Source organism: Acipenser ruthenus, chromosome 15, assembly GCF_902713425.1.
Source record: "Acipenser ruthenus chromosome 15, fAciRut3.2 maternal haplotype, whole genome shotgun sequence".
Lineage (NCBI taxonomy): Eukaryota > Metazoa > Chordata > Actinopteri > Acipenseriformes > Acipenseridae > Acipenser > Acipenser ruthenus.
In genome coordinates this window covers 27796644-27808995 of record NC_081203.1, presented here as the reverse complement: position 1 = coordinate 27808995, position 12352 = coordinate 27796644, and the positions used below count along the sequence as shown (strand labels likewise).

General features: G+C 38.2%; 1 protein-coding gene across 1 annotated transcript; it reads right to left on the bottom strand.

The window, feature by feature from the left end:
- Positions 1 to 3219: 3219 nt before the first annotated feature.
- Positions 3220 to 11861, bottom strand: LOC117408254 (dapper homolog 1-like). The gene is made up of 4 exons (XM_058987699.1): positions 11028 to 11861; positions 8197 to 8329; positions 7133 to 7288; positions 3220 to 5756 (listed from the first exon to the last, which is right to left on the bottom strand). Exons 1-4 carry the CDS (start codon positions 11334 to 11336, stop codon positions 3886 to 3888), a joined length of 2469 nt encoding a protein of 822 aa, XP_058843682.1. The 5' UTR covers positions 11337 to 11861; the 3' UTR covers positions 3220 to 3885.
- Between the last annotated feature and the right edge of the window lie 491 nt (positions 11862 to 12352).

Sequence of the window (12352 nt, the reverse complement as noted above, 5' to 3'; positions counted from 1 at the left end):
AACAGAGGAGGAGTAAGTAGTAAACAGATGACATTGCAACATTCTTTTAAAGACCAAAGAAGCGTCATAGTCTATAGTAGACAAAAGTGTACTTTTCAAAAGGTATTTCTTACACTGATATTGCACACATGTACATACAAGATGTGGACAAAACCATTTTAAAGGGCTTCTATATGCCATCATGGGTAGTCAGTGCAGATATTACACTCATTATTCCAGGGACATTAATGAGTCAAAAGTCTATTAACCCAAATGGCCCATAGAGTCTGAATGTTCATCTTAAACATCAGTAATTTAAGCATTTTTGTGTACCTGTATAGGTACCTGCAAACTGAGCAGTTACTATCTATCTGCTCAGACTACAGCTACACATGCTATTTACAGAACTACTTCATTGGGTGTTTGCAATGTTTAACAATGTGTCTAACAACTGTATACTGTATGCATAAGAGCATCTAGATGCACGGGGTGTCTGTCTTTTGCTGTGGACAATTTTATACCTGGATAATGTCAACAATTTGATAACTCTTGTGGAAAAAGGCTGCGCACTCATTGATTATTTGTATTACATCTGCCTGGCCCCTTGATTTATTACCAAAAGCTAAGAAAACACTTGTGAAAACATGATTATTGTAAAATATTTAAAGACAGCACATTTGTTGAGATGTACATTTTTATTTTTGCTAGAAACTAATATAATTTTTCTCCTCCCGAATCCACATGTCAAAAATGGGAGCCATCTACATATCTATAAATGGTTTATTTTCTGGAAATCAATGTGTAATGTTTATGTAAAAATGTTCTTCAACTAGCTGGATATGGTAACAGAAGTTCAACAATCAATATTTTAGATTTGGCACTGCCATACATTATTGGATAGCCACCAATAATGTTTTTTGTTCCTCTCCTACCAAAAGGACATTTTAAAGTTACTGACCAATTCCCAGATACACAAGAGGTGGGGTGTAAAGTAGACACACATTGAATTATCAAACTTGGCAGGTAGCCACACTAGATCACAGGGAATAGGATGGTATGACACACCTTGTGTCAAGTAACAGAAATACACAATCTGCCCAGTAAACCCAAGAGCCAGAGGTGTAAGAAAACAGAATAGTAATTACCACCATGACTAAATGTGTAAACATCACAGATAATTAGTTCCAGAGTTTGCTGCATCCCTGCAAGCTTATTGCTGATAATAAGTAATGTGTGCTCATGATCACGGTTTTCAGAAAGACTGTTTACATCTTTTTCTGCAAATTGCAGGGGGGGTCCTGCACTTTCTTCTTATTGAATGGAATTGGAAGGCAGATTGCATTGAGGTCAGAGCTGGAGATGGCTCTGTCCATCACACTATTAAAGAATGTGCTCTGTCTGCTACGAGGGGAGAAGAGACAAGAGCAGGTCATGCTGCTCCCAATGCAAATCATTCAGGGCAGCAGCTGAAGAGGAACAGAAAACAACTGCAGATCAAATGGACATTCACACTAAGCAATAGGGTTCAGTGCAAAACTGCAATATTGTATGCATTACACCGTGCACTCTGAAACCCAATTTGTTGAGCCACAAGAATTTGGCATTCAGCAAAGACCTTAAAATATGGCTTGTTGTGTAACTGGTTACCAAATGAGGTATAGTGTACCTGAGCCATAACATGTGTGTGTTGGTATGTCCAGATTTCTAAATTGATATTAGAGTAATGTCACCAGATTGCTTTGGTCGACTAAGGACAGGCATCTAAAATAGGAATCATCTGTAATCTGGAAATGGAGCATGTACAGCAATATTTAAAATTGTCAATCCAAACCAGGAGAAAAGTATAGTATTACTAAAATGAAACTTCTTTTTCGTACTACAGCTACAGCTGGGCTATACAGCTATGGCCAGCAGTTTTGTATCACCCTATAGAATGAACTCATTTTGTTGCATAAAGTCAAATGAAGCTTTCTGAATAATGTTACATTAATATTGAATTACATACCGCTTTCGAGTTTTCCATATACTTAAAAAACTGACAAATTGAAAAATGTCCAACATGAAATACTGTACTACTATTATGTCTTCCGGTACTTGTTTCTTTGATTACAGGATGTTAAATAAGACCTAAATTATGTTCCTATAGTTTTTATTTTTTATGAATGTCTTAATCCTAAAATTCTATGTGATGTAAAACTTTTGACTATAGCTCTATAGTATAACATGACAACATCAGACCTGAGCATTCCAATAACTGATTTTGGTTAACATTCTCTGCTGCATTGGCAACACAGTCACCCAGGGAATCAATTAGAGATCATTACCCACAGTGACCATTAACTGAAACTCCTCAGATGCCTTCAACACTAAAAAATAAGTTCAGTGCAGCCCACTAGATTTAGCACCATGTCTCAAAGGCCACTGCAGAATTACAGCATACAGTGCTTTCATGAACAAATCTCAAACAAGGTAGGACTACCCAAACACTAATTGACATCATGACACCAAGGGCTATGCTATTTTAACCACTATTGGATATCGTAAAGACAAGCACCTGCAACGGATACTGTAAAATTCACTAGAAGGAAGCAGCTTGGCAGAAACCTCATAAAGCTCTCATCTGACACAGTGATCTACTGTAAAACCAGTTTATCTGTTGCAAGCCTTACATAACTCTTTCTTTGCTAGAGTACAGTACTTTTTCTTCCTTTGCAGTAATAGTATCCCTGATCTGTAGGGCAGAGGTGCTGCATGGGACAATGCTCTGAACCAGGTGGCACTGCAGGTAAACACATTTTTAACAAGTCTTGACAACCTATCGAGGCTCTATGGAATTAACAAGCGGTTTCAGAAGCACATAAATATGGAAACGAGGGGCGTCACTTAAGCATTGAGACAGAGCCAAATCAGTCAAATCCCTGGAATGTTGGGCAGGTGTGCAGCAAGTTATTTTTTAACTCAAAAGCAGAACCTTGGAATACAGAAAGATCTACGGTAACTCCATCATTCTATCAGGGTTTAAAATATTTCACCAATGCTCAAGATTTACTTTCCTTAATAATGCTTTTTAAACCTGGGAATATTAATTTGTCCCTGCACACTTTTAATGTGGAAACACAGTATTGCTATCAAAAGCTTTTATTTAATGTATTACTATTTTTTTTTTTTATTTAACTTGTAAAGGTTTTGTGTTCTAGTCTCAGACTGTGCAAAAGACATTGATAACATGACAAATCAAAATAACTTCAAAGCAGACATTTATTAAAAGCATAAAAATATGCTGTACCAGTAGAAATGTACTATATACAACAAATTGCAATTTACAACTATTTGGCATCAACAAAACAGTAAAGCGATTGCTCATGCATATTGTATGCGCACACATTACAAAAGCACCATAGCATTAACAGTTAATAGTCCTTATACAATCTGCTCTCAAACCATAGACTGGGTCTATCAAAGGAGCATCAACCCTTAACTTAAAGCAAAGGACTGCTAAAAAAAACATGGCAGCTCAACACTGCCTTCCAATTCACTTAGGACTGATATTATAACCAAATATATTAAGTTTTAAATAGCTTTTAATACAAAAAGGAATTGACCCAGGGCATGTATTTACACACATATACAGTAAGACAGGCTAACTATATGTTTCAGTTTTAAATAATAAATATAACAAATGGGTTAAATAAACAAGTGATAGGGCAGTAGGGTACAGATAAATGATCTTTACCAGTGGCACATTTTTTCAGTTCTAATGTTTCTACAGTTATACTTTTATCTAATTTGTTTGGAATTCAAATGACTTGGTCAATAAAAGAGGCAGTTAAAATTAGCCCAGGTATCACAGGAAGAAGAGAACACAAATAAACTGGCCTGGCCACTGCTAAGGATTAAATATGCCTTTCATACAGTTGTCATGAGTTTTAAAGAGCCTGTGCGGAAGCGAAGAATCTTTTTCTTCAGATTGTGCGACGCCTTGATTTTCACAAAGGCCTTGGCCTGTGCAGAGGTCATTTCAGAAGGGGCGACTGGTGCAGCTGGGTTACCAAACTGCGGCCAAGCCAGCCCACCACTCTCATCAGTGTCACTGGATGTTGTGCTCTCGCCCGCAAAGTCCACCTCACTTAGGCTTGATTCACTGTCTCCAAAGCAATTGGTAGTATAATTGCTCTTTTCATCTTCGCTGGTGTCCAGTACAGTAGAATGGAACAGTGAGGCACACTCAGCTGAATATTCCGAGTCGCTGCCAATGTATGCATAAGGGCTGCTGTACTGTGCGTTGGGACGCAGATATACCGCCGAAACCTGGCCTAGAATTTCCTTTTTCTGCCTCCTCCTGGCCCTCCTCAGCGCCTCTTCATATGGGACCTCAGCTATTGTCTTGCACCTACGGTAGTCACTTCTTTTATACTTCGGTTTGGCCACCACAGTCTCCCGTCCATGCCCATGATGCCTGGCTGTTGGTTTGCTGGTAGACGAAGCTTGTCTAGTGGAAAGACTTCCCTCTGGCTGGAAGCTGCTACCTTTCTTTGCCTTTGAGGTGCCCTTTTTGGCAGTTTTATGTGGGTTGGAAACTTCTTCTGGGAAACGGCATTTTTTAGCCACCATCCTCGGCTTCTCCGGGCAGATTTCTGGAATAAGCTCAGTGTGCATTCTTGGTTTGAGCGTAGCACTCCTCACTTTGACAATCTTAATATTCTTGCCTCCCTTACGGAGTTTTACAGTCTGCTTCTGGGCTGGGATATACTGGGCATTTACCATCTGCCCACCTTCATCCAGGCTTTGAGAGGAAGACCCCTCACTCCTGAGTTCTAGTGGTGGCCTGTCCTCCAGATACAAAGGAACAGCTGGACGAGGCTTCAAGCCTTTCCTTGCAGGCACTGTTTTCACAGGCTGGGGGGCCTTGTTCTCCTCCGACATAGCAACATACTGATACATATTGTCTTTTGGTGAGGAAACTGAATGCGGGCTACCTACCTCCTGAAGGTCTATAGCTACAGTGCTAAGAGGAAGTCCCTTATTTGCCACAAAAATCCTCTTCTTGGGTAGACTATTATGCTGAAGTTCATTATTGTTTGTCATGTATTGTTCATTATGTGGCTGGTAGGCACAAGAGATATGTGCCCTGTCATTTTCCAATTGTTCAACATTTGCCTCAACGTGTGGCCACTGCTTCATGGGAGACATTGCACCGATATCAGAGTTGTTTGCTCCCTTGGAATGTAAACATGCTTGTCTGGGGTTTTTAAGGTCAGAACTCTTGCTTTGAGATTCACCAACAGTCTGTCTGACACAAATGCTTCCCTGTCTTAAAATGCTCTTTGCAGGGTCTGTATTTAAGTTTGTCCTTGGCTTATTAGTCCTTATAGGCTGGGCCCTCCTCTGAAGGAGACCGAAGATGTAATTATCTAATCTTTTGTTTGAAGATGAAGATGGAGAGGGTACAGGCCAAGAAGGGCTTTGAGACACCATGGCCTGTTCAGATTTTGCAAAGTCACTGGTGGAGTCACTGGCCTTAAATCCTTCCTCTTTGAAATGACCAACCAGGGACTGAAAGAACATTGGACTTTGGACAGCCACTGCGTGAAGAGGGCTGGGGTATCTGTAGACGTCATTCCCATTCCTGGAGATTAGGTCACACTGGTACTTGGTCTGGATGTCAGACATTCCATCAAGAGATGCTGAATAGGGAGCTGATAAGGAGCGCTTGACTGTTGCCGAATTCTGGTCTTCACACTGCCCTTCAACACAGTCAATCCAGCCTGCAAGGTTATCTGCAAATATGATGAAAGGGAGCATTAAAAACATGTGTTAAAATTCACATTAAAAACCCCACAGACCGTATCAATTGCCAAAAAATAAATTTAAAAAATGTACAACAGTCAGGTTAAATCAAAAAAGGTATCCAACAAGAAGAGTATTATTGAGTCAAAGTAAAAACAAATTGAGAAAAAGACAATTTACTGCCTTAAGCATGGTGTTTCAGTTTCCTACACTCCCTTTTAGAAATGTAAACACCCCCTGGGCATGTTTTTCTTCATGTAGCACTTGAACATCCCATCTACATAGATAGTAGTTCCCATTTATGTAGTATTAAAGCCTTGCATATTGCCAGGGGCATTATAAACCTTAGGTGTGGAACACAGAGGCAAGCAGAAAATAGTGTCAGCTGAGTGCCTATGGCCATAATAGGACACATTTACTGTATAAAGGGTAGATCAAGCTGTTTTTTTCTCTTTTTAACAGTGACCTTGTCCATTAGCTGGAGTAGGGGGGGAATACCTACCAGAGGCAAGGGCCACAACATCTCCTTTATTTGGAAATTGCCATGCAATCTATAGATTGGAGATCACTTCATCTATATGAAGAACATCACTTCCAACAACATTATTCAGTAACATGAAGAAAATTCAGTGTATCCTCTTAACAGAACAGCAGCAAACAATTAAGACTGTTGAGATACAACAATGAAGAACAAACACATCTCTCTAGGATACAGCTTGCACAGTTATCTACTTAACATGCAGGTTGTCAGGAAGGACAAACGCTATTACAACTTCAAAAGACCTTCCAGTATTTTGATTGCGTTTGTTTCTTCAGGAAAACATCGCCATTTTAAATCCAATACAAATAAAAAGAAGTCTTAAGATGCAATAAGACTCCAAACATCTGCCCTGTCAGCCATCTGCACAAAAACCATGAAGATACCAAACAAAACGAGTCTCTTGTGACAAAGAATAGATATGACGGATCGATCTATAAAAGCTATTAATTCCACAAAATATCCAACAACAGCTTTAATGGGCAACGTACGGCATGTCATGCAACATCTTTCTTGTAACCCAGTCCCTCCATTTCTGCCATTTACATACAGACAAGAGCTATACCCATCCCTTCTAAGTACTGGTAATCTAGAGACAGCATTCCTAATGGACTACACTAGTTGGATTTTTATTTTAGGGCAGCCTGGTGCAGCTGTTCAGGCAATCAAGCATGGATGGACAGGGTAAGGGGTGGGACTAGCCGCCTTAACTGCCAATAGCTTAAACTCAGTGCACGCCACACAGATAAAGACATTTAAAATGGACACCTCCAAAACCACACACAAACCTACCACACCACTCAGATCTGTTACTATGCCTGGACTCACCTGCAGATTTGGGACAGCCATCTGAAGCGCTCAGTGATGTGTCCAAAGGGCTGCAGAAGCAGGTGCTGGAGTGGCAACTGGATAAACATTCGCTGAAAACAGAGTTGGATGAGTTGGAAAGGGATCCCGAGGCCCCGTCACTCAGCTCATAGAAACCTAGAAAAATTGAACAAAGAAACATTTTAAACATTTCTTTAAAAAAAATTCTTAATGGATATCTAGTTAAATTTGCAGTGATAAATTCAAAAAACAAGAAAAGGATTAGATATTTTAATTTGACTGACTAGAATAATCCCAAATAAACAAACAAAAAACACACACATGTTGACAAGTGTAAAAGCAAAACACTTGTTTAAATATACCACATGTATTTGTTAACAAAAAATAATGAAGTAGCTATCTACATCAGATAAGAGGTTAAAAAAAATATTTGGTGGTTGGTGGTCTCCTTGGATTAGTGTTGACACAGGCAGTACTAAATAAACAACCTGGTTTTGTAAGATACAGCTGTGTCTTTATGAACAGTTCATAATTTAAATATTTAGTTTGTCTGATTTTGATTACATTACAAGGTCAATTACAACATTATATGGTACTGCCTCATTTGCGTAAAATGTGCTTAAATGATCTGATTTCTCGCATTCAAAGCAGAAGTCTGAAGCAGAACATTGCAAATCACAGCCCAGAATGACAGAAAATGATAAAATTGTCCTTTGAGACAACTCCCTTGAACCCTGTTCTGCCATCACATATTGCAGCTCAAGAAATCTGTCAATTTGTTTGTTTAAAAAAAAACACAAAGTACAAAAAACAGAATTACTGGCCTTTTCTTACTTAAATGAAGGGCTTGTTTTTAAACAGAGACACGAGTCCTCAGCAGTGTAGATGGGTAGAGGGAAACAGAAGTCAACTTGAAATGTTTTAGAACCCCTATACTCTTCCCAATGAATGAGAAACAAAAGCAAACATTTCAGCTTTTGTAAAACTGCCTGTAGGGATCCGTTTTAGTTTATGCAGGATGGCCATACTATATTTCTCCATTTACAGCCCCATTCTACACTTACCTGAACTGGGTCGGCTGTCTGTTTCCAGGTGATCGTGAAAGGGTTTCTCACAATCCAGTCTCAGGTCACTGATCTGTCTGTCCAGTTCCTGGAGCTGGTTTATCAGGCCTGCATCCCTTCTCCTTAAGCAGTTCTGCAAGGGACAAGAGTTTGATGTTACCAGCCGCCACATAAAAGCAGGCTCTTGCAGCAGATGTAGAATACAAGATAGCAAAGCCTCAAGAAGCTTGGCAACAGGAGACCTCAATCTGCTAGCAATTAAAGAAACATAGCAGGAATGTCTCATGAACCTAATATTCTAATTTTAGATGCAAGTCCAAGGAAAAAAACAAACCTCCCACTTGAAAGAAGGACAGAGTAAGAAATAAGTACTGTAATACTATTAGTGAAACGTATTGCTGTATTCTTACACATTCTCTGGCAAAGATATTTAAAACAAATATATATATATATATATATATATATATATATATATATATATATCCTCTTCTTACAAAGCAGTTACTTGTATCAAAATCCTCATTAATAAACCTCACAAATAGATAGATACTCAATGGTCATTTGTATTAATCTCAGCCATTTTGTGTTTCACCTCTATAATACAACACACACACACACAGTGCTATATTGGGTAGAGCTGCTGTCCCCTTAAATTAACTCCCAGCTCATGAAACCAGCACTTGACAGAAGCTCAATCTGATTGATGTTCTCTGCGCTTAACACAGGCCAGCAGCTTGCTAGTCAATTTTTGCAAAAATGTGCCTTTCCTTAAACCTCATATACATTTTGTAGAAGAGACAGACATAAAAAACCTGTAAAAAGGGCTATGGCTTTACAGAAAGGGAGAACACAGGCGTGCATGCAATGCACAGGGCGTGTTGATCGTTACCTTTATGGGAGTTTGCAAGGTATCCATCATTTCAAATGTAATGTCTATTATTGTTGGTGGTAAAAATACTTCCAAACTGTATACGTTTCATTATCTAATTTAACATCACTGGGTGAAGAAATTATGATATAAAGCTCCGTCCAATGACTAGTCTCTGTGGGGTACATTGAGTAATACAGTTTATAAAGAATTATGGAAATACCCTGAAAACAACAAATTTCCGCACAATAGTAATAATACGGGTTTTTTTTCAGAAATGTCTTAAAATGGGTCCCTGCAGTTCTTAATGACCTTGAATATAAAACTGGCACAACTCTCCAAGGTGACTGCAGATTTTACAGTGAAACAATAAATCTTCCAGTTCTGTTTATGACCCCTTGACAGAAATCTTAAGCAATGCAGCAACATTTCGATTTTTATTTTTTCAGATGGATGTTAACAGTAAGATGGAGTTTTAGGCTAAGAAATACAAACGGCGTTGTGTTGAAACAGTGTTTTATAAAAGGTTTCTTTGTTGTATTCATCAAGAGGAACCATGCCACATATTAACTGGTTTTGCATAATCAGAATCAACACATTTTCGATATGCACCCCTAACAAACAGTTTTGTTTTGATACAGATTGCGTAAAAGCCCAACTGTATAAATGGGTAATTGTATGTAAAAATAATGTGATATCTGTATAATGTGAAATAATGTATAATGTGATATCTTGTAACAATTGTAAGTCGCCTGGATAAGGGCGTCTGCTAAGAAATAAATAATAATAATAATAATAATAATAATAATAATAATAATAATAATAATAATAATAATAATACAGATTGCGTCTGCTACATAAACACACGTTAAATAAATACCGTTTATTCTGATGACCTAATGAGATTTATTTTGAAATCACCCCTTGGTTCCCTTGAGCTCTGCGGGAGGGCTGGGTATTTGCTTGTAAAAGTTCGTTTCAATAGCCGAGTCCATTGTAACTCAACAGCAAGTTTAACACCGGCAGCTGGACCCCTCACTGACCGGGGAGGACAGTTTAAGGAATGTATTTCCCCTCCAGGAAGTTATATTTAAATTCCTTTCTTTTCTTTCAGTGTAGCCTCTACTGGTATTAACATACAGTCCCTTCACCCGATTTCTCCCAATAATGGTATGGAAATTGATAGTTGGCTAGTATAGTTTCCATATAAAATCACAGAGCCGATATAGTAGCCTACGAGTCTAGTGTTTGGAAGATAGTTGCTGTTGTATTTTTTTGGCAACAGAGGCAAATTGACTTATTACAGATGATCCCGTTTATAATTAAAGTACATATGGTGCTTTTTTACTTGCACAGTCTATCCTCTTAAGAACCGTACCGCCTACTTTGAGATCATATTCGTATTTAATAGTATGCATCGCCCTACCGCTGTCAATAACATTCAACCCGTATTAAATGTATACAAAACACCCATCTAAAAAAAAAAAAAAAAAAAAAAACGTTTAGACAACACCCTTGGCTTTGTAAAGTTGTTTCACTATAACAAATCCCTCAAAATCTCCTTTGCTCGCTTGTGTACTCAGGATGTTTAGGAAGGGATCTGCATGGTCAACATGGTCAACTGAGACACGTCTTTCAAAAGGCCAGCTGTAGATACCCTTTAACAAAGGTAATCATATTTTAATGAGCTATCAATGTTTAATGTTAACCATTTGCAAACAACAAAATGTTCTACCACAAATCAATTTGTTTAAAAAATCCAAATTACAAACACAAACACAGATGTAGCGTATCTATCCACGAAATTGTTCACATTTCTCTAAAAACTATCAATTATAGTATGAGTGGAAAATCAATAAACTATTTAAATTTAATTAAATATGTTACCTACTTATATGACACATTGAATGTTAATTAAATTAAATAAACACGGCAAAAAAAACTGTATTTAAAAAACACCTACCAATTGTTTTCTCAGTAACAAAATGTTCTCTTCCAAGACTTTTGCCTGCGGGTTTAGGTAGTTTTCCTCCAACATTCCAGTGATATTCTCTTCCCCGGCTAAATAAGCATTTCCCCCGTGATTTAGCACGGTCCTGACCAACAATTCATGCCTCTGTTTCAGATACTCCAACTCCCCCAGACCGGCCAGGGTCGCCTCCAGCCTCTCCCGAATCCTCAGCCGATCCAGTTCCCCCTCTATCGTGTCCCGGGACCGCATTTCAGCATCTAGGCTGTCCCGGGTCAGGAAACAGTCCTTCGAGGCAGGCATCACTGAAACTCTGGTCGTCTGCTTCGTTTGTTTCCTCCACACAACACTTTAATTACAACATTTGTTTCCCAGCATATGTGAAAAAAAAAACGCCAAACAACAAAAACTGCAATAGACTGTCACTTTACAGTATGCGATTAGTTTAAGAACACATTTGAAATCCCCAGGATTCGTTGTTTTTGTTTATATTTTTTGCTTTAGTTTTTTAATCTAAAAGTTGTTTTTCATTGTTATCATTTTAAGTAGGCTATACTATGTAAAATACAAGGACTAGATAAACATATCTGGGGTAGTATCAACTAATTACAAAGTTTTGTTCATGTAATTTTCTGCCAGGGTTTCAACTTCTCCAGATATGGGTTTAAGTGTGAGAGGAGCAAAAATCAATTCAGTTGTCCGTCCGTATCTGTCTTAACTGCCTGGTTTACTGATGAATGCTCAGACCAACCTCCTTGAGTTTATACTAATACTGCGGTTCTGGGACTTCATGTAGCCCCTGGGTCCTAAAACTCGCCAGTCAACGTTCCTGTCTGATTCAATTGAAACGGTTCAATCAACAGTGCTCAAGTGATATGGAGCTAATAATGATGTCATCGCATAGATGCACGTTGGGTAAACACATCTACATTTTTAAATGCCTCAGGACGGGGCAAACGTTATCATTTAGCATACAGGTACTTGTCCATGTGATTTGGAGTAATAGACTAGTGATGTTGGTGAAATTAGTGCTTTTAATCCTTTTTCAAACATTTCTCTGGAAGACTATATTGTTTGTATAAAATCGTAAATAACACATGGATGCAATGCAATGCATGCTATAATAATAATAGGCATTGTATTTTTTTCATAGAATGTATTTAACACTCACTCATATTTTATTGTGGAGTCATTTTTATTGACATATACACTTTTTATCTGCAGTATTTTGAGGCCAAATTACTCATGTGCTTGATTTTTAAGAAGATAGAAAATCGATTGCATAATTGCAACATTGATTGATCAAGTTCAGCCCATTG